At 31.2% G+C, this 24,390-nt stretch overlaps 2 protein-coding genes across 2 annotated transcripts; both read right to left on the bottom strand.

The window, feature by feature from the left end:
- Nucleotides 1-1,953: 1,953 nt before the first annotated feature.
- LOC114287606 (borneol dehydrogenase, mitochondrial) lies at nt 1,954-12,034 on the bottom strand. The gene is made up of 4 exons (XM_028231004.2): nt 11,774-12,034; nt 9,040-9,162; nt 6,380-6,720; nt 1,954-2,546 (listed from the first exon to the last, which is right to left on the bottom strand). Exons 2-4 carry the CDS (start codon nt 9,075-9,077, stop codon nt 2,110-2,112), a joined length of 816 nt encoding a protein of 271 aa, XP_028086805.1. The 5' UTR covers nt 9,078-9,162; nt 11,774-12,034; the 3' UTR covers nt 1,954-2,109.
- A 1,237-nt stretch (nt 12,035-13,271) lies between these two features.
- On the bottom strand, nt 13,272-18,382 carry LOC114287607 (NAC domain-containing protein 60). Its single transcript, XM_028231006.2, has 4 exons — nt 18,059-18,382; nt 16,199-16,452; nt 14,579-14,869; nt 13,272-13,922 (listed from the first exon to the last, which is right to left on the bottom strand). Exons 1-4 carry the CDS (start codon nt 18,252-18,254, stop codon nt 13,452-13,454), a joined length of 1,212 nt encoding a protein of 403 aa, XP_028086807.2. The 5' UTR covers nt 18,255-18,382; the 3' UTR covers nt 13,272-13,451.
- Nucleotides 18,383-24,390: the final 6,008 nt, after the last annotated feature.

Raw genomic sequence — 24,390 nt, 5'->3', positions numbered from 1 at the left:
TGTTTGCCAAACATGGCATAAAGATAAAAGGATTCTTTCTTATCTGTTTTAGTTGTCAACTTATCCATAAATTATGATAAGTCATCAATCTTATCCAAAAGTCACATGAGGACAAAATATTCAAGAGGGCGTGATGCGAAGCATGGCCAAAGAAATGGAAATATGCATGTCCGAGAAATTCAAAATTTCTCATACATGTAAGGGGCAAAATGTAAGAGGGGTTAACTTGGGCCTACTAAATTAATTAGGCCCAATTGAAGTTCAAAAATCAGCGTGCTTGGAGAAATTATTGCCAAATGGACCCAAGTGAATTTTATTGAACGGGCCTATAAGAAAGCTAACAAATTGGGCCGAAGAAGACTTATCAAGCAGATATCTCTAAAGAGAATCCAACAAGCCTATTTGAGGAGGCCCAGATCATACAGGCGTTCAAAAATGTTAACCATTGCTTTCAAAAGAGATGAAACCCCCAGAGGAGATCCATTCTTAGAGGTATTGGCTTAGTTTTGAAAGGATTCGCAACCACGAACTTAGAGACCTATTTGAGATCGGACTCGAAAGGGTTCAGATCCATGAACCTAGAGATCCAAAGCGCTTAGCTTTGAATGAATTCGAATGCAATCTAGAAGTCGCTCCGTTAATGAGTCCCAGAACACTTACCATGGGCGTGACGGAGTCTGAACAAAGGACCCAATCTCGAGGACAGTGAGTGGAGATAAATTCACTCTTCGGTTAAACTAGCCTATGCCCGGGTCGAGGTGGCACAATCTAGGGGGTCCTTAAGACTCGACAACATTTGCAGCTGGGTGTTCTCTTAAACTACCCATGCCCCTTCTGCGATAGGGCATCCTCTGGGACTACCCCTGACATTTTGGGATGATTAGGAATCATTGGCTAGGTGTGGCTAAGAAGAAGGGTTCACCGAGAGATTGATCTCTTCTTCGAGATTTTCCTTATCATCGGAGAGGTCGCTTCTTCGGACAAGGTAGTTAGAGGGAATATTTCTCATATGCCTTGCACATGGGCTCCATCCTACATCATGTGGTGTCTATAAATAGCACCCACTCATAACTTTACAAGGGATGGATTTTGGAGAGACATTTTATGATAAAGAACTAATTTTCCTTCTCCATTATCTACCTTGAGAGTGAAAGTTGGAGATCCATGGAAGAGCCTTGCCATTATTCTCTCTCTAACTACTTTGCGTTCTTCTTCATCCAATCTCTTATCTCCATCATCTCTTTGTTATTGTGTTTCTAGTTGTAACGATTGAAGAATCTAAGCCTCTCATCATTTTTAGAGAATTTGAGTTTCCTTCAAAGATCTTCAAATTCTTCGACAGCATTCTTGAACCCTCTCATACAACAAGTCTCATCAATGCTAATCTCTAATCTCGTTCTTTAGTTCATAGATATGGGTCAAGCATTTTTATATCAAAATATTTTTCTTCTATTATTGCGAAATATTCATAATTATTAAATTATCAAAAATTTTGCGATGTATTAATCTTAAAACGTAATATAATAGATATTAACATTTTAAAACAGAATAACAAAAGATTTTAAGAATAAAAAATCTCATGACATCAATATTTGTCTAAAAAGTAAAGGAAAAACAAATCCTAAGACAAATAGCATTAATTTTGTTATATTACTCAAAAACTCGAACACACTAGCACCTTTTGAAACCAGAGTTGGACTTCTCAAATTTATATAAATTTGAGAGAATTAAAGGGGCTGTGGTGTTTACTATGAGTTCTATTTTAATAATTTTAATTGTTCATTTTATAAAATTTTTGTATATATTATTCATAAAAAATTAGATTGATCCGATAGTTATAATATTTTCATTTTATTGTATTTGTCTAAAAAAATAATGATATAAATTTTCAAAAATATAGTTATTATTTATTTTTTCGAAAGTAAACGTGATAAAATGAAAATATTATGATCATTATATCGAACTAATTCTTTTTTATAAAATAATATATATCTTAAAAACTTACAAAATAAACGATTATGATGATCAAAATACAACTTCTAATGAACCCCACTAAAATTCTCCCCAATTTAAATTTGAACTTGACAAATTCAACCCTGGAAGGCATACTCACGTTGATTGTTCAAACATACAGAAACCAGGATTGACAATAGTGAACCCACCATCCACTATAAGATTATGCCCACTAACATACATGGAATCATCACTTCCCAAATAAAGAGCAGCTTGTGCAACATCCTCTGGCCTAAGTACAGCCCCTTTAAGGTTGGAGTAAACACCATAGACTCCCTCATCGTCCAGCTTGTAGAAATCTTTTGCCAACGGCGTCGCCACTAGGTACGGCGACACACAGTTCACTCGAATGCCGTGTTGGCCGAGCTCCACAGCTACATTTTTCGTCAGTCCTGCCACGCCGTGCTTCGAGCTTGTGTAAGCATGCGATGCAACTCCACCAATTGTGGAACAAACGCTGGCTGTTGTGATTATGGTTCCTCTTCGATTAGGTATCATCACCCTCGCTGCTTGTTTGGTTCCCAAGAAAGCACCTATTACAAACATATTCCATCGAACACGGGTTAAAATAGCAAGGAATTACTTATCACTAGAGCAGAGACAAAAGAATAAAAAATGAGTTAATTACTTAAAAATTTTATTTATAAATGTTATGATAGTTCATATCTTATTTAAGATTTTTTGAATTAATAAATCTTATTTAGTAAAATTGATTATATTATTAGTTTTTTCTAATTTTTAAAATTTAAAAATTATCAATTTTGTGTAGTAATGTTCCAGATAATTGTTTCACTAATAGATAAAAAAAACAGAGTATGAGATTAAATATTTTTGCCCTTTTACTCATTGATTTGATTCAACTATCTAATAAAACTGAGAATATTATCAGTTTTTTCATTTTTAAAATTTTTTAATTTTTTTTTCAATTTTGCATATCAATGTTCCATCAATTTTTGCACATAATTTTTTATTTTTTCAATTTGAAAGTTGACTTTTAAAGTTTTGAAAATCAAAATAAATGTCAAATTATCATATTCTTTTATGGATAATCATAAATGATGAACAATCATTATTTGAATGGCAATTTCGATTATTAAAAATTTAATGAAACTTGAAGGTCTAAAAAATGTTAGTTAAGACTTAATAGAGCATAAGTTTATAAATTAAAACTTATATGTAAATGTCCCTAAAAAGTATAAAGTGTGCAAGTGATTTTATAATGTGGTGCAAGTGAAAAGTTTTGTGTAATTTTTTTGTTGGCCAACTGATAAGTAATTTTCCCTTAAAAAAAATGGAAGGGTAAGTTATATTTTTCACAATTAAATTTTTTGAATTTTATTTGTTTTTTCATCAATAATTTAGTTACCGTTAAAAATTAAGATGAAAATTGCTCACAAAGATTTTAAGAATATTATAGAAGAAAAAAATTTGTATCATTTTTTAGCCTCTAACTTTCACTTAAATTTCAATTTAGGCCAAGTTTGGGAAGACTAAAAAAGTGTACTTTTTGTCTTTTTGGACTAAAAAATTGAGGTTGAAAATATGGATGTTTGGGTTAACTTTTTGACTTTTTATTGAAAAATGTGTAATAAAAAATTGTAAAAATTGATTTGTAGGGAAAAATTTGAATTGGGAGTTGTGCAGCCGTAATTGTTGACTTTTGGTGAATAGTGTTAACTTTTTAACTTTTTGAGTAACTTTTTGACTTTTTAACTTTTTTTGAAGTCCCCAAACTTGGCCTTAATCTCTCATATTTCAATTTTCACTCATATTCAAATGGTAGAATAATGAGAGGATTACATTAAAACACAAATCCAAATTTAAAAACTTCATTGTTATAATTAAAAATTAAGAAATCAAAAATTATAATTTACTCAAAATAAAAATAAAAATAAATCAAATATTAGTTCTCGCTATTAAAAAAAATTATTTGTTCTAAATTTAACCCTGTTGTTTAAAAAAATGAAACCATCCCACCCAAGTTTGGGAAGACTAAATAAGTACACTTTTTGACTTTTCTTGTATTATGTGTAGAAAAAGTAGAGATGAGATATTGATTGATGTGACCCAAAAAAGATAAAAAAATAAAATAAGTGTACTTTTTTAGTTTAGCCAAACTTGACCTTAATAACACTTGGCAATCAATTTTAAAATTATATTATTAATATTAATACACAAACAATAGATTTTTAAAAGAGATGATTACTAGCAATTCTTTATTAACTAGACTGCTTTAAGTGATTTTTTTTTTTTTTTAATATATGTATTTGCTCCTTATTTTGATAATGTGTACATTTGGAGATTTTTTAAATATGCCGTTTGGTAACACTTACGTTTTTAATTTTCTGTTTATATTTACAAAAAATTTAAAAACTCAAATAAAAACTTGTTTGGTAAAATTTTTGATTTATAAATCAGTGGTCTCAGTTTATAAATTTGGCCAAAAAATGAAAACACAAAAAATGTGTTTCCATTTTGAGTTTTCAATTTTTTTTTTTTATCACCCAATATTAGCCACCACCCGCTACCATTTTCCACTACCGTCTTCCGCTACCACCACCCACTACCCACCCTCCACCACCACCCGCCACTACCACTCACCACCCACCTGCTACCACCAGCTACCACCCGCCACTACCAGCCACCAGCCACCTGCCACCTGCCACCCACTCGCCACCACCACCTACCCCTCGCCCGCCGCCGCCGCCACCACCACCACCACCCCCACCACCCATCTGTTATCCACCCGCCACCACCCACCACCTGCCACTACCATTCACTGCCCGCCACCACCACCCGCCACTTACTTGCCACCACCACTCACCACCCACCTGGCACCACCATTCACCACTTGCCACCACTAGCCACCTACCACCCACCTGCTACCACCACCCGCCACCACCACCACCACCACTCACCACCCACCACCCACCACCCACCACCACCACCACCACCACTCACTTGCTACCACTTACCACCCGCCATCGTCACCCACCCACCCACCACCACCACCACCACCACCTGCCACCGTCACCCACCCACCCACCACCACCACCAGCCACCACTCGCCATCCACCACCCACTTGCTACCACCACCCATCACCCGCCACCGTCACCCACCCACTCTCCACCACCCACTACCACCAGCCATTCGACACCCACCCGCCACCACCACCACCATCACCCACTCGTTACCACCCACCCACCCACCACCCGCCACCTATCCGCCACCCACCACCACTCACCATCGGCCACTCACCACCCACCACCTGCCACCTACCCGCCACCCACCACCACCCGCCATCCGCCATCCGCCACCCACCACCACCCGCCATCCGCCACCCACCTGCCACCACCACCCACCACCCGCCACCACCACCTCCCACTCACTACTGCCCACCACCCGCCACCGTCACCCACCCACCCACCCACCACCACCACCACCCACCACCACCACCAGCTACCCACCGTCACCACTTTCCACCACCGTTTTTCACCGCCACTTGCCACCACTTGCCATTTCTCACTCTTTTTTATATTTTTAAATTTTTTTAAACATTTTGTCAATTACCAAATGCGTTTGTAGTTTATGTTTTTCTAAAAATAAACAAAAAAAAAACAAAAACCAGTTTATAAAATTTTTGTAAATATAAACTAAAAACGTAAACGTTACCAAACACACCCGTTGTGCTTGTGGAATAGTAATGATATTGATAAATTTATCAAAGTGATAAATAATTAAAATATTTTGACTTCTATTTTTGAATTTTAATTTATTTTAGTTTATTTGTGTTAGTTTGTATTAAAATATGACATAAAAAGTATAAATAGTTCAATTATATTTTAAAAAAATATTTTTATTATAATTAATTTATCATCGAAAGTTAGAATAAGAGTTTTTAATAAATAAGTTGAGTTCATAAAACTAATTTGTAACAGTCCCTTTTTAAAACTACAAAGAATTAGGAATAAATTACAAATATATCGAGATTTGCTTCAATACGAATTACCTCATATAATTTGAAAAATTATAAATATTTCGCTGTTAAAATTTTTTATTTAAAAAAATGAAACTTCAAACTGTTCTCTTATACGATAAGAAAATTATATGAATTATTAATTGAAATAAAATTTTAAAATTATTAAAAATTGTTAATTGAATTGATAATTTATTAATAAAATGAGCTATTTATTGTGAAATTAGAAACTTCAATTGACACAGAATGTAATTTTCGGAGTTATGGAAGGTAATTCATATTTTAAGTAAATTTTAGAGGTATATTTGTAATTTATTTATTTATTTATTTATTTATTTTAAAGATTTTACACTATACTATAAACAAAAATTTGTGGAGCTATCACTGACCTACGAGGTTGACGCGGATGATTTTCTCGAACTCGTCCTTATCGTTATCGAGAATGTTGGGCTTCGCCAATCCGACTATCCCGGCGTTGTTGTACATTATGTCGAGCTTTCCGAACTGGGCAACGGCGGCGTCGACGGCGTTCATGACGTGGGTTTCATTAGTAACGTCGCAGTGAACGAAAGATACAGATTTTTCGTCCAAATCTTTGCAAACTGAGAGACCTAAATCGTCTTGAATGTCTGCAATCATCACTTTGGCACCATGCTTAGAGAAGAGTCTCGCAGTGCACTCTCCTATCCCACTTGCACCTCCTGTGATCAAAGCCACCTTTCCTTCCAGCCTGAAAGGGTGAACAATAAAGTTATTTTAATTGATTTTTTTATTTTTTTTTAGCTATTTTAGACCAAATGAAAAGGTTGTATTTAGAATGACAGTTGTGTTTTTTTTTTTATAATTGATTTGATGAATGTAGAAAAAAAAATTAAATAATTATAATTTGAATATGATATTTTATATTATTTTAACCTATTAGAAGTACTACAAACCCCATAACACCCCCCAACCCACTTGAGAAAGAGACTCCAAAAATGGGTGACCCCATGATCCCCAATTGATGGTAGACCACATGTTTGTATTTTTTTCTCTTTCCTCTCTCTCAGATGTGCGTGGCGTCGTGAAAATTGTATTTTGTGGGGGTTATATCAAAACCAAAAAAAAAAAAATACATAATGAGTGGTCACCAATCAATTGGAAGTCATGCGAGTCACCTATTTTGGAATCTCAAGCATTAATCTTTAAATTATATTTTTTTTATTAACTATTTTAATAAAAAAAAAAAAACTCTCCAACCCAACTTCCCAAACATAGCCATAGGGTTAATTACATTTTTTGCCCCAATAGCTTGAGTTTTTGAGAATTGATTTTTTTAATAATTTTTTATAAAATGAGTGTAAACTTATAAAGAATAAATTGACTTTTTATATTTTGTTTTTTGATTTTATTATGTTTTTGGTTGGTTTCCAAACACCACCTCAAATTTCAGTTAAGTCTTTATAGCTTTAAATTGTACAATTTAATTGTTACACTTTAAATTTAGTTTTAATTTGATCTTTATCATCTAAATTTTTGTTAATTTTATTTATGTGTACAACTTAAAAATTAATAAGTATCTCAAAATTTTTAATTTTAACTTTCAATTTAGATGGTATAATCAAATTAAAACTATATTTGAATGTGGATACTAAATTGTTCAATTTAAAAGTTTAAGACTAAAATAAAAATTTAAATCAAACTATAGAGGTAAAAGGTGTAATTAATTCAACAACGATCATGTTTGTTTTATTTTTCAATTTTTTTTAAATATAAACTAATTTAATAAAAATAAATATCAAAAAATATATTTTAAAGTTTTTAAAAATAATTTTTAGCCTCCCAAAAATAAAGTTATATAAAAATGATAAATATTTTTTATTTTTTTATTTCTTTCACCAAATTATTTTTAATTTTTTTAAAAAAAAATATTTGAAATACGTTTCTGAAAACTAAACCAAACATAACCTATTTGGTGCAAAGTTTGAAAATATTATTTTTTTTATTTGAAAAATTAAAAAAAAAATTGAAAATATTATTTTTGATTGTATATTTGGTTGGAATTTTTTTTTAAATTGTTTTGTTTAAAAATATTTTTTTATTTTTTAAAAATTACTATGACAATTTAATTTTTGTTGAATTTTTTTTTTGGTTAATTTTAAATAAATGGCCAAATGATTTGTCATTTTGGTATAAAAAATAATTTATATATTTAAAAAATATCAAAAATAAATAAATAACAAATTTCACATAACAAGTGCCAATTGCCCAAAAAAAAAAAAAAAAAAGAACACTGTTCTAGATAATCGAGAGGATGTCCAGCAAGATGATCGGGTAAACCCAATCTGCTCTTTTCAAAATTCAAAATTCAAAAACTCCTTGCTTTGCCAAACATGTTGTCAAATGAATTTTGAAATGTGGCCTTGAAATCAATTTTTGAAAACTTAAACCAAACAAAGTATTGAAACATAAGGGTAGAATCATGTTTCCAGAGTTAAACTAAACAGATCCTTAGTAAGTTTTTAATTTTGTCAATTTAAATTTTGATCTTTTAATTTATTTTTAATCTAAATTATTTATCTATTTTTTAAAATAAAATTAACTAAAAATAAATATTTTAATCATTCAAAACTCATGATTTATTCATAATCCGCAAAAAGGGTAAAAAAAATTGTGACGAATGCCTCTGTTTGTTTTTTTTTTAGATAGGAATGAATGCCTCTGTTTGGAAAGATGGGTTAAGATGAGTTTAGAATTATTTTAGTCATAAAAAGACAAAATAAATTTTTTAATTTAATAAGACAAAATATCACATTTAACTCATAATCATTATTTTTTTTTTCAAAAAAAAGTCAAAAAAAATTTAAAAAATCTTTTCCAAACGAAACTTTTTAACTTCACACTAAAATAATCAAAAAAAATATCAAAAAAACCAACTCATTTTCCGAGCCAACCCAATATGTGATTGAGATTTTCACCTTATAAAAGAACTAAAAGATCAAAAACTTAAATTAAATAGTCAAACTCCAAACAACTGGCTTTATGTAAGACATGAAGTCAATTCTTTTACCTTCTAGCTGCGGCTGAGAGAATTGAGAAACTTGCCATTGTTTCTGAACTTGTTATCTTGGAATTAGATACACAGCCAAACAGAAGAGCCAAACAGAAGATCAGACCAACTCTCTATCTCTCTCTATTCAAACACAAACATTAATTCTTAGTATATATAACAACTGAAGATTACAAACAAACAAAGTATTAGGTACATATCAAAATCAAATCAAATCAAATAAACGTGGGTGTCCACAGTTCTGCGAGTGCTCAATTATATGAATGGGGCAATGCTCATGATCATAACACATTTGTCGCACGTTTTTAAATCAGGCTGCTTATGGCAAACTTTTTTAAGTAATTGAAGGGTTGTTTGGGGATGAGTTAAATAAGTATATTTATTTGATAAGTATATTTATTTGGATTATATTATTTTTTATTTTTTTATACATCTTTTAATAATAATTAAAAAATACACTAACGGCCGTTTGTTTTTCTCTTTCACCGTTCGGAGTGGACTGTGATTGTGAATGATGAACAGTAAACATACCTCCGGTTTATTTTGACAAAGTCATAGTCTGAATGGATTATGAATCCCCATGTTTGTTTTCAGAGGTAGAATGGAGGAGATTTATTGTGAGGGGATTGTTAATGAGAGGATTGATAGTGAGGGTGTGCTTGTTTTGAAGGATTAGAGGGTGGGATTGGACTATTAGTCCGGTGGGACTAATAGTCCAATGTTTGCTTCATTTTTTTTGTTCCGGACTAATAGTCCTCCCGGATTATTAGTCCCACAAATATAGGACTATCCTATCCCATGAGGGAGGGTGGAATAGAAACCATGGGATTGGTATCCCATGGAATTATTTTGTGAAATGTCCATTTTACCCTTTATGCTATTACTAGCAAATAATTAGAAAATGATAAAATAGTCTTTTGAACATTTATAAATTATTTTTTTAGTGTTATTAATTTAAAATTATATATTAAATAAAAAAATTTAATTATAAATTATAAATTAAATTTAATCAAAAATAATAAATTATAAATTATGGCCCTATAAATTAAATTTTTTTAGTGTTGTTAAAAAATTAAATTTGCATATTAAATTAAATTATTTTTTTTGTGTTGTTAATTTAAAATTATATATTAAATAAAAAATATAAATTATAAATTAAATTTATTTAAAAATAATAAATTATAAATTATGACCTTATAAATTAAATTTTTTTAGTGTTGTTAAAAATTTAATTTATATATTAAATAAAATTATTTTTATTGTCGTTAATTTAAAATTATACATTAAATAAAAAATTTAAATTATAAATTAAATTTAATTGAAAATAATAAATTAAAATAATTAAAATATTGTGCAAAAAATAAAATAAAACAAATTTTTATTTAATCTAGTTAAAAATAATTAAAATATTAAAACTATGTTTAATATTGCTATTACTTAATAAATAATTGAAAAGGATAAAATAGTCATTTGAGCATTTTTCCTTCTCCATAATATCCCAAACAAACATTGGATAACTAGAAATAGTCCAATCCAGACATCTAATCTCATGACTAAACAAACATGGGATACAAATTTAGTCCAACAAAATAGTCCCGGGACAATGTATCCTAGGACTAATAGTCCGATAGATTACAATCCCCCCTTATCCAGTCCGTCCAAACAAACGCACGCTGAAGGAATTAAGTAAAATTGTGTTTGTTTTGATAATAGTTGTTAGTGTAGGAATTGTTAAATTATTTTTATATAAAATAATAAAACAAATATAAAAAATTAAACATTTATATTTTAAAAAAAAAATCTAAATATACAAAAAATAAAAAAAATTCTAATCCCCTCACTATTTTTCTAACAACAATGATTCATCCCACTAAAAACATCACCACTAATAGCACTAATACATTAAAAAAGTAAAAAAAAATAAAAAAAATACAACTCCAAGATCAAAACATCACATCATTAATGGCGGGACCCACTGCCACCTAATTAGTGGGAGCACTAATTAGTGCTCCCAAGCATTTTTCTTTTTCTAATACCATCTCTACCTCCACCTCCTCCATCTCAATCCCCCTTCCAACCTCCATTTATATCACCTCTTCCATTCTAATCCCCTCCTCAACTCTACAAACAAACACAATACTAAATAACCCCACCTCCATCATAATATCCTCCTATCTATTTAACCCCAAAACAAACGGGGCCTCAGATGAACGGATTAACAATCCCTTATGGGACTTAGGCCAAGTTTGGGAAGACTAAATAAGTGCACTTTTTGACTTTTTATGAAATATGGGTTAGGTTTGAGTTGGGTTTGAAGTGATGTATTAGAGAGGTGATATGACTTAAATAAGATGATGTGATTTAAATAGGATAGTAATTTTTTGACTTTTTGAATTTTTTAAGAGTTGCCAAACTTGGCCTTAGTATTGAAAAAAGAAGCTGTTGGAATTATAATGTAAATGACCATACTATCCACCACATCATCCAATAGAAAAATAAATCCCTCCTCCAAAATTTTAACCACACTCATAAACAATCAATAATTTTCAAAAATAAAAAAATACTACTGCTTTTAAAATTTTTAACAAATTTTCAAAATCACAAATATCAAAAAAAAAACAAAAACAAAAAAGATCAACAAATTCACAAACAGATTACAAATATCATCCAACAAGTTCTCAAAATCAACAAAATAATAAAAAAAAAAAAATCAACAAAATCACAACAAGATTACCAAGAGAGGATTGATCCAACACTCTGGTCTTCATCAAGTTCGCCTCACCTTGAATTTGAAGGTCAACATCGTTATTGACGAATATAAAGGTTGATATCGTCGCTGACAGAGCTCCAATCAACTTCAACATGTGGTTGTCAACTTCAACATGTGGTTGTCAATGGTAAAGCTTGTGCACGAGAGAGACATGTGAGGTAGAAAAAGAGAGAGACGAGAGAGACATGTGAGCAAGAGAGAGAGAAGAGAGAGACATGTGAGGATAAACCTTTTTCAAAACTATGGGCCGGTTTTAAAGAAACCATTGGTCGTTTTTTTTTATAATAATAATAAATAGATTAATAGTTAAATTCTTTATTATTTTCAATTATGTAATTTTAATTTTAGTTTTTGAATAGTTTAATTGGATAATGCATTTATTAGTTGGTATAAGTTTAAATTTGATACTAATACAATAAGGGTATTTATGTAATTTTATATGGTTAATTTCACTCCATCTCTCAAAATAAACCTGAACTATTACTAGTCCATTGGTTATCAAACAAACACAATTTTTCTTAATCTCTTCACTAATAGTTCCCTCACTAATAGTCCCCTCAATAATAATCCCCTCCATTCTATCTCTAAAAACAATCGGACCCTAAATAAGCAAATCCCAAACAACCCCTTAATTAATCACGAAAATTTCTCTGTTTATTTCCCATGCTTTCATATAAAAAAATAATCACTTTGTTTATATTTGAATTTTCAAATATAACTTTTAATGTTTTTAGTTTTTGTGTTTTATTATTTTTGATAATTTTTTTTTAGATGTACCTAACCTAAATACACCTAAAAAATAAAATATTTGTCAAGAAATTTTTAAAAAATACAAATATGCACTAAATTTTTATTTTTATTTTTGTTTTGTAATTTTTTTATAATTTTTTTCACAAATATTTTACTTTTAAGTACATCTAAGTCAAGTAAATCTAAAAAATATAAAATTTGATTAAAATATTAAAAAAATTACTAAAAAAGATGGAAAAACTTACTGATCAAACTTGTGTTATTTTACTCCCCAGGAAACTACTAATTTGAACAATTATTCTAAAAATTAATTGACATTAGTTCACTATATTTCAAATTATTAACAAATTCAACATTTTTGATGGAACATCACACAAGCTAGTGAATATACCGATTCACTTTGTCCTATAACAAAAAGAAAGATAAGGAAACAAATATCAAGACACTGTGCAACATGCATTAAAACACAATCACTTGTTTTGAAAACAATCGATGAAGTACAAAATGCAACCAATTGTATGGTAGCAAAACTGTCTTTGAATACATTTTAAGGTCGATAAAGATGAAGAAAAGAAAAATCTTTTTCTTTGCCTTTTCTAAAAAGCAAAAATCAACAATGGATTATCACACCTAGTCAACAAAGATCAATTTTGCAATTTTTTGTTCATTTTTCTTTTACTTTTCAAGTGCAAGAGAAGAAATAAGAGGAAAATGACTGAGGAAACGTGTACCCTCCATTAATTCTACCTAATAATTACAAACGATGATTTGATAAAAAAAAATAAAAATAAAAGAAGAAGAAAAAAGGAAGGAAACCCAAAGATTTCACCTGAAATCTGTAAAATGTGCAAAAAGAAAACAGTACTCTACTATTGACCTTGATTCCCCTACATCACAAGAAGAAAGCATTTGTAAACTTTTGGACTTGCCATGGTACTCCCAACAAAGACACAAACAGAAACAGCAAGGTCAGTATGATCAAGACAATGACTACAGATATGGAGCGTCGATTCAGTCTCTGATCTGAAAGTATGCCCATCAAACATTTTGGCTTCTGCTCTAAGTTTAGATGTTTGGATCCCTCAATCGAATAATTCTTACTGTTTGCTTCAACCTCCACCAACTCAGCAGCATGGTAAATTTTTTGTTTTTCCGACCACCTCATTCTGATTCTTCGGTTTGCTGTGCCCTGGAAAGGAATCACACGTAACGGGATTGTTTGTACCAACTGTTGAGACCTTGTCTCATCCTCCAACTTGTCAGCAACCATTGTCATGGGATCAGAAATTCGAGGGAAAATATTTTCAAGATCGACGATATCATCTTTTAGTATGTCAGCATAATAATCTTCTTCGTCGCAACCCTGCAATTTAAGAATAAAGATACTAAAATTCCCTTGCTAGTCAAGCAATTAAAAACTATGCTACATGGACTACTCTACTTCCTCCAAACTACCTGTGTCCATGGGATATCACAGGAGTAATGATGTGGGATATGTGTGTGACAACCGTGCCCAATTTAGACATGATCCTCTAACTTTTTGCGGTATTTGAAGAATAAGAAATTCAAATTTGCTAGTAAACAAACATGTATAGCTGTAACATAGACGAGAGATGGAAATTATATATTTTATTTAATTTCAATTACAATTGTAGATAATTCACATCTTAATGTTATACAAATATGCAATATATGTGTGTTCATGATAAATCCCCATCCTCATATCCAACTTTTGGGTCCCAAAATCCTTAGATTTAGCTTTTTGATGATTTGATGATTGGACAAACACCTGCACCCGATACTTACCCGAGTCTATGCAACATAGTTTAAAAGTCGAGATCAAATATGCACTTAACCATTTGGACAAAAACAGAAAGCCATATATATGAGAAATTAAGGGGAGTCCCTTCAACTAGGAAATTATAAGTTCCCAATAAACTAGTATCTTAAAATTGCAATAGCAATCTAAATATGTCTAAAAAGAACAACAAAGAAAATAAGCAGAAAAAGCAAACAAACCTGATGACCTGGCTGAGAGAACTGACACTTCAGTGTCTTATCAGATTCAGATCCATAATCAATCTGTTGTTCTGCTGAATGACAACTACCACGGTTGCTACACTCCTTTGAACTACATTTGACTGGCTTGGCTGCTTCCAATATGCCTAATTGTTCAACACCAGCTTCAGATAAACTAAAATTACTATTATTCTCTGTTGGTAAATGCCTTCGACTCAAAGAACCCTGTTTTGGACTATCATTTAATCTAAACTCACTGCTCTTTCGAAGGCGACAAACAACCAAAGAATCCTACAAATACATGAGGCCAGACTTAGTCAAATAAGATTTTCTCATTACAAATTTTAAGCAAGTGAAAACATGTTGAGAATGAAACAATGCCAGCAAATTATACTCACATTTCACAAGAAAACATTAAAAATTACATTTGCAATAGATGAAGTAGATTACCACATATGGTTTCAACAGGATGAGGCCAAGAAGAATAAATAAACATGAAATATCGATCGCAGAAAATAACTCAACGTTCAAAGAAATGAAAATTGAAAATAGAGGTCAGGAGTGACCAACTACATGGGAAGCATGTCTATCCATTAGCATCTTGTACATCAATCAACATATATTATGATTCTTGATGCAATGCCATTTTGATCATCTTCTCATGCCTAAACACTCTGTTGGACGCTATTGCATAAATGAGAATCGACCAAGCTAAATCAAGTAGAAAGAAGCAATACGATATTTGACTCAAAGTGAGAACTTATGCATCCCTAGATATATCTATCTTGTTTGTATCATGTATCTCAAAATGAAGCTTCTTAGTCAATGGTGCTTTCAGCTGGATACACATCCTCTCCATTGCATGAAATGTCATCTAGCTTCAGTATGTAAAATGTGCGATGTACATAAAATTTAACTCGTAGTTTCAATGCCAAAAATAAGAAACAATTAAATAAGTAAATAACAAACATAAACCATTTTCTCCAAGTAACATCTTTTAAAATGTCATTGCAAAGGGAGTCATGCGTATGAATACTTATGTGCCTGTTAGAGAAAAGTTATAGATGAAAGGATCAAATTGTAGGTTCCGCTTGTTTTCATCTAAAAGGAAGCCCATTTTGTTTTGATCTACCAAATGTTTCAATAATTTTCTTTTACGTAATTTCTTTCAAGTGTGATGAGAAAGATGAGATATATAAAGAAATTATGAAGAGAAATAACAAATTCCATTCAAGTGTGATGAGAAAATAGACTTCCACCTAGATTCTTCAGACTTTGGGGCTGAACATTTTAATTATTAATGTGAAGCAATTTGTAAATTTATTGTTCCAAACCAGTTCTTCATCAAATTTTGTGTGGCACGTGGAACTCCAAATATAAGGAAGTCCCATTCAACTAACATGTGGTCATCCAAGTTGCTAGCTAACTATTAGATGAAGGACAATTTTGAGAAATATTGAACGATAGAGAGCTTGTAATCATAACATCAGTACAAGTGTTCTTGGAGTAGGTATCGTATTCATACGACAAGCTTTCCAAATGACCGTATCGCATAAAACAATTCAAGTCGGATACATCTATCAGAAAAATCAATATTGTCAAAAGTATAAGACTAATCACCTGAGACATTCCGCTCATACAATACTCGTGCATTATCCATTCTGTCCTCTCCCCTTTTGGTGCACGGCCCGTGTGGAACACCAGAGTCCTTTTTGTGCCAATCACATTAGGACCTGACTTAACATTTCGTTCTTTCCCGGTAGCTTTCCAGTAGCCCAATTCAGTTGCCCTCTTACTCTGTAAGCCATTTGGGTACTTCCTTCCACGAGAAGAAAAGAAGAACCACTCATTATCTGATTGAATGACAGATTTGGCTGGCAATGTATGAAAATCACTAATCAATCTTTATACCTAATACAAGTCAGAATAATTTATTATAAAATACACAAAAATGCATTTAAGCATGTGAACAAAAAAATAGGTACTAACAATGGCACTTGATATTGATACCCATAAAAAAATGAGAATAAGATATATAACTAGAAGCCCAGATAGGTTTATATCACAGTTCTCTTCCAAACAAAAAAGTCCTTTCTTTTTGCAAATAGAGACGCAACATTCAAGAAATTTTAAGGGAAACTTCTAGGAGACATTTCCCAGTCATTTTAGAAACTCTAGTACAATAAAAAAACTAAGAACTATTGAAACATATAGTGAAAACTACATAAAACCAAGCCATAATTTCTATAATTTTATAACTCTCAAATATAATTTTTCAACAATAACATAATTAGTCTAAGAAGAGTCTGTGGCTGGCTTAGCCCAGTGGTAAGGTTTGCCATAATCATCATTGCAAAAGTGGTTGTAAGGCTGAATACATCTTGCCCTCCTGGATTCCATTTCAGCATGAGCCTCATGCACTAGATTACCCTTTTATTAGTATTTTAATTGATCATGAAAATATTTTGTTATTTTCAAGGTTTTGAATCAGAAGAGAAGTACCAAATTATAATAGATAACCAAATGTAGCAAGTGAACAAAGTGTTGTGAAAGAGGCATATCAACCGATAGTGGAAGAAAATTTTAAAATTTAAATTAAGTGTAAATTATACGACCCAGATTTCACTTTGATAATATTATTTCAAATTGAACAATTTGGTTCTACACTTTTAAGGTTAATTTTAATTTGGTTCATTCCATCTAAATTTCTGTTATTATTTCTTCATTTTTTTTTAAGGTATGCACTTCAAGAGAATTTGACAAGTGTCCCAAATTCATTAATTTAAGGATAAATTACAAATACACCCTCTTAAAACATAGATTGCTATTGTGGTTTGAAAAAATTACAAATTCCCTATTGCCAGAATTTTTTATTTAACGGAATTAACAAAAAAAAAAAATGAAATTTCTAAATACTCCAATATACAATAATAAAATTACTTGAATTATTAATTAAAATATATTTCTAACATCAGTAAATAATATTAATTGACATGATGATTTATTAATAAAAATGGTCATTTGTTATGAAATTAGAACTTCAAGGATGGGATGTAATTTTCAGAAGCATAATTTGTATTTTAAGTAAAAATCAATGGAACGATCAAATTGAAACTAAAGTTAAACCAAATTATTAAAATTGAAATAATAATGACTAAAAGTGTAATTACAAGGCGTTTGTTTCAAATTTTTATGACATGTAATTTCTTCATGCATTCCATTCCAACTAGAGAATTTTACTCGACATTTCAGATCGTATATTGCCTATCATTCAAAACAGCAGCGATCAAAACAAAAAACTTGAGCCATTAAACACACAGCATCAGTCACTTGCAAAATTTCCACTCGCATCGTCAATATACAATTCAATAATCGAACGAAGAAAGCAATTATACTGAGAGAAGCTACAAGAAACAATAACAATGATGATTAGTAACTATACTATACTATGCAACGTGAAATTAAACAAATCTGTCTAACCTGGTAAGTCCCAGGGCTCGTGTTTACAGATTTCAACCTCTGAAATCACTTCAGCGCACTTGTCAAAGTCTCGGAGCTTCTTCTTCAGGTAATACGATATCAATTCTTGGTCTGTCGGCGAGAACCGAAACCCTGGAAACATCGACGAAGCCGCAATTGATATCTGAGCCTCTCTCGACGCCTCACCCATCATCATCTCTACATTAACACATCAATCTCTCTCTCTCTCTCTCCCTCCCTATTAAATTCTTTCTTTATTCTCTCTCTAACTTTCTCTCTCCTCTTTCGGTCGCTTTAGCTGGAAAGGTGTACACGGGGCATCTGAATTTTTTTTTTAATTTTCTTTTTAACTTAATATTATATTTGATTAAAAAATTTAAAAAGAAATTTAAAAATATAAAAAAAAATGTGAATAAAATATATTTATATTTCATTTAATTTTGAAGAAAGGTTTTTGAAAATTTAGATCAATGGTCAGAGATACATTTAGTTCCCACTCGTTCTCTTCAGCTCCCTCTCTCCCACGTTCTTTGTCACATTGCCTCTCATCACCACAACCATTGAAGACCCTTCGAACCCTTCGATACCCACCCTCCCTCTTCGCTACTCTACTCCTCCTTCCCCTACAACCCTTCCAACTCGGCTCCCTTCGCTGTCCATGCTACCGACGCTGCTCTCGCAAGGTAAGATTGAGCCTTTTCACTCGATTTCTGCCTCTCCCCTTCTCTCTCTGCTTTTCTTTTTGACTAATTTCCCTTACTGCCATTTGGCTTGCTGCAGTTCCAACTCCACTCTCTCTGTTCTTCGGGTTTGATTGGTGTGATTTATTTTTTAGCCTTCTCTCTCTGTTCTTTTCCTTCATTTCATGAATACATAGCAAGGAGATCGTAATTACAGGCTTCACTGGTGTGATTTAAAGTTTTGTTTATTAATTACATGTTTTGTGTTGAATTTTACAGATTGATTTGTGTTTGTTTTTAAGTACCATGTTTTCATGAATTTCAGGTTTGGGGGTATTTATAGATGTTATAAATATGGTTAGATTTCTCAAGTTTACTGCTAATCGATGGATTTCAGATGGATTTCAGATTTGGTATTTATAGATGGATTTCATATTTCGCAAGTTATAAATATGGTATTTATAGATGGATTTCCGATTTGTGGGTATTTGTGGGTATTTATAGACGTTATAAATATGGTTAAATATTTACAGAATCTGTTGGTTTCAGATTCTAAGAATTTTTTAAACTGAAATGGAGTACTTAGGTTTTTAAACTACTTTCATGTTGTTGCTCTATAAAATATTCTCACTCTCTCTATGGGAGCTTGCATTTTAAGATTAGTATCCAGAGTTTGGTAATGAGGTGCGGTGTTGAAGAGAATGAAAGAGTAGAGAAAAAATGTTGATTTTTGTAGCACCTAATTTTTTTTGCTTTGTTGAAGAGAATGAAAGAGTAGAGAAAAAATTTAAAGCTGAATTTTGATGGTTGCTGCAACTGCTGAATAAGATGTTTTACCAAAGGTCCTTCACCATGCTGTTTTGTTTCAAAACAAAAACAGCACAAATTGAATCTCATAACAATAGTGCATTGTCCAAGTTTTGTACCAATATAAAAACCTCAAACATTAAATGTCAATTCGCAATGAAAGGCATTATTTATCAACCAAAAAAAAAATCACGCAAAGGCATTATTGTTGTTTCTGATGCATTCTAATTCTAAACACTTATGAGTTTGCTACTTTTGAAATACTGATATGAAGTTTTTCTATATTTATTGGGTTTTTTTTGTGGTTTTCTATTGTTTTTTCTTTCTTTCTTTGGGAGTGAGGATTGGTAAGCTGTGATAAATTTTGTTTTTGTTGTGGCAAGGGGTTGGTTGGATATTTTGTTTATAGTCATGTATTGCTTAACAAATATTCCAATTTTATTTAGAATTTTCAGAAGTATTCATAATTTTCAGTTCAAGCTTGGAAGCAAAATGAATCTGAATGGGTGATTTGGGTTTTTGGACAAAGTAAATGGGGGTTTTGGGGCTCTATTGATTTGTAAATCATGGGGGAATTAAGTTAGTTAGAGTTTGTTGTTGAATTGCCAAGCAAAGAGTTTGCTTTTTGAATTTAATCACATAATGTAATGAAATCTCTTCTTTGTATACCAAAGACCTTAGGAACACTTACTTCTTAAATTTTCCCTCTAACATTATGTGATCAATTAAGGAAAGTTACAAAAAGTAAGAGTTGAAAAAAATAAAACCCAAAGAAAATATTGATTGATTTTTGTAACTTAATGTTTTTATCAGTCATTAATTTGTATCTGTGTTGACAATGTGTTGTGTTTTTTGGTAGTGTTTGCATTGGGTAATCTATTATTATTGTGCAACATTGTTTGTGTTTAGATTGAATTGGGTGGTCTATGAAAAACCTTTTAATAGTGTGACAATGCGTGTGTTTGTTTTAAATTGGGTAGTCTCTTTTAATTATCATATTGGCTCTTTTCTGTATTTTACAGGTGAATGAAGACTAGAAGCGAATGGTAATATCGGCTACCTTTTATAGGTTTACATTTTTTTAAGGTTAAGTTTTTCTTATCTCTCTAATGATTTTGTATTTATTGTTCTGGGAGTTACAATATTAAACTAAACGTGCACTTCTTTGATAGATGAGTGTTGAAAGAGTGGCAATCTTGAGTGTGCAACAATTTGTGCATACTTCGTTCAATTTGTTTGAAAAGATATGACAATTTGTTTCATCTTTATCCTAAATGGCATCCAAAGCGGTAAACTCACATGAATTTTATAAAGTTTTATGTTCCACAGTTATCTTAGTAGTGAAAATGGATTTTTTTTAAATATATATTTTTGGAAAGGTGACACTTTTGCGAAGTAAATTTTAAATTTTCTACTTTTTTCCACGGTATGTACTATGAAAATATGTCATATTCCTAAATACTCTCCTATTTCGACTTTATGTTCCTAAATAATTTTTTGAAATATGTCACGTTCCTAAGTACTTTTGCTTTTTTGATATTCTTCCTTATTCATGCTAAATACTCTACCACTATTGGTTGGATATGAATCTATAGGAATTGGATGAGATGAAGAAGCTTTTGAAAGAGTCAGGGGTTGTTCATTGATAGAAGGAAACAAACCAATGGCACCCTTGAACTCTCCAATTAAGGTAATCTCTTCAAACTTCTATGTTGTATGATTTATTTTTTATTTTTTATAGAGAAAAGATTCAACCATTTAAGTTGTTTATATGGGAGTGCCTTTAGGCATGAGTGATATGCTAGCAATTCATATTAGACATTTTTTTTTCTCTGAATAACATTCCTTTAATTCGTTTGATTTGATTTGATTTTTTTATTATTTATTTCATATATAGTTACTAAAATGACTATTGGACCATTTGAAAGTCCTTTTATTATAGTTATTTTTTAATGCAACAATTTCAATTTTAAAATTGTCGTAGTTGATGTAATTAATGACTTCCAAATTAATCATCTGTGTAATTACTCTTATTTAAAGTACTTTTTCATTTACATGATTAGTTTAGTCACATTAGGACATTATATGAATGCAATGATTTTGTAAATTCAACGGACTCTTAACAGAATTATAGAATTAATGAGTTAATTTTTTTAAAGCTATAAAGCTGAGTTCGAGTTTTTATTTACTAAGATTCAAATTCATGGTCAAATGCATGGCTTCTTTGTGTTAATGATTAGGATTTGAATTTTTCAATTAATTGATTTTGAAATTAATATCTTAATTGGTTTGAATTTGTAGTGTCACACTTTTCAAACTTTCATTAGCAAAAGTCTTCTTATTTTTTTAGAATTTCTTATTGGTTGTTGAAAATTTCATCATGCTATTTGAGTCAATTAGAATGTTTCAAATTTTAAGCAATTTGTTAAGCTTTATATATTCCAAACCTTCTATCTTTAAAGCTTCGTCTTAAGTATTCCGATTTTCGTCTAGACACTTCTTATAAATGATTTGGTAATTGTTTTGAAATGTAGGAGAGCTTAGGCATCATTAGTTTTACAGTTACTTTTGTCACAACTGATTTCTGCCCTTTTGCTGATGAAGAAACTTATCTTGATTTGTCATTTTCAAGTGTATGTAATTATGCATTTCATTTTCAAGTGTAAATCTGAAACTTTGTCACGTGTATATGTGAAAGTAATTTGTGACTATACTAATACACTTTCTAAAAGATGATTCTTTACTTATAAAGCATCTTTTGACTATGTGTAGTAGTGTAAGCACATGCATTGCACGTCAATAAGTTTATATTGGTGCAAAGCTAGAGAGTTCGAGTGTAGAATTTACACTATTTTTGGTTTTATTGTTGACAAACTTTGAAAATGATTGACGTTATATAAAGTTAATAAGTTTATATTGGTGCAAAGCTATAGAGTTCGAGTGTAGAATTTACACTATTTTTGGTTTTATTGTTGACAACCTTAGAAAATGATTGACGTTATATAAAGTTAAAGATTATTTAAAGGCAGATTGATGTTGTGTAAACTTATATAGGTTTGGTTTGGTGTGGGTGTTTGCTATGTGGATTTTGATCAAAAACACCATTTTCGTGTTGGCATGGGGTGTTCCAAAGGGAGAACACCATTTTGTTGTTCCTCTTATTTTGAAGTTGTGTCTATAATAAAGGAGATTATCTTGCTCAAATGCATACTATCTATTAGGTATACTTGATTCTCAATGTTCTTAACTTAAGAGAGAATAATAAATGAAAATTATTAAAACGAAAGGGCATACACTAGTGACAATTGTCCTACTAGGACATTTTAATGGTTACGATTCATTTGTCTATTTAGATAGATAGCTGAGATCGCTTAAATATATATCAATCCTAATTATATGCATTTACTTCCCGTCCAAAGAGTAAGCTGCTTACCCACGTCTCCCCTCTATTCTACCTTTTATCTCTCTCCCTTCTCTCTTCTCACCTTCCCACTTACCCAAGATATATGCATTGCTGAATTTGATCTAGGGCTTTCGAAACAATGATCTTCAAGGCGTCGTCTAGGTAATATCACTGGCACGGGCATACACTAGCGACAATTGTCCTACTAGGACGTTTTAATGGTTATGATTCATTTGTCTACTTAGATAGATGGCTGAGATCGCTTAAATATATATCAATCCTAATTATATACATTTACTTCCCGCCCAAAGAGTAAGTTGCTTACCCACGTCTCCCCTCTATTCTACCTTTTATCTCTCTCCCTTCTCTCTTCTCACCTTCCCACTTACCCACGATATATGCATTGCTGAATTCGGTTTAAGGCTTTCGAAACAATGATCTTCAAGGCGCCGTCTAGGTAATATCACTCTGTCATAAAAGAGACTTGTTGAGTTTCTTCTCTATCTCTCTCTCTCCACTGTGCTTCACAGACGATTTGATTGCGTTGTTGAATTCGATCTAGGGCTTTCGAAACAATGATCTTCGAGATCACTCTTTTGAATTTGATCTAGCACTTTCGAAACAATGATCTGGATGATCACTCTGTTGTTTGATTGCTATCACTTTACTTTTAATTGATCTCACAAACAGATCTAATAGACTACTTTCTCGCGATTTCTTGCTATCACTCTGTTCTTGCTTTCAATTGATCTCACAAACGATTTATTTTCAAATTTTCTCTCTGTCAGGCTATTCTGCGTCGCACCAGAATTCTCCCACTCTTCTCAAACTAAAGGTAAAGATCACTCTGTTTACTACAACAATTTTTTCATTTTATTATGTTTGATTGCTATCATTCTGAGTTCGTTTATCACACCCCTATTTTTCTACTATTTTCTGATTATCTCTCTTTCATTTATAAACTGATTAAATGTGGTGACTATGTACTTCGTCAATCTATAGATTGTATAGATTTTATTTGTTTATAGCTTGTATAGATTTTATTTGGATATAGATTGTATAGATTTTTTTATAGATTATATAGATTTTTTACAAAGAATCTGGACATAAACACACATTCTCATATTCTTATAGATTTATTATTTGTGAGTATATTTTTATTTTATTTGAGATAATGCAGAAGAATCTGGATTAGTTTTGGATATAGATTGTATAGATTTTATTTGGATATAGATTGTATAGATTTTTTATTTATATATAGATTTTTTACAAAGAATCTGGATATAGATTTTTTATAAATTTTTTCCAAACATTACAAAGAATTGTATAGATTTTTTATATATATTATCTTTGTGAGTATATTTTTATTTTATTTGAGTGTGTATATATATCATATTAAATTCAGAAAGAAAAAATTATGCAATTGAAAATATAAATAAAAA

The sequence above is a fragment of the Camellia sinensis genome, chromosome 12 (genome assembly GCF_055761805.1).
Source record: "Camellia sinensis isolate YWXY chromosome 12, ASM5576180v1, whole genome shotgun sequence".
Classification (NCBI taxonomy): domain Eukaryota; kingdom Viridiplantae; phylum Streptophyta; class Magnoliopsida; order Ericales; family Theaceae; genus Camellia; species Camellia sinensis.
This window is presented reverse-complemented; position numbering and strand designations above follow the sequence as displayed.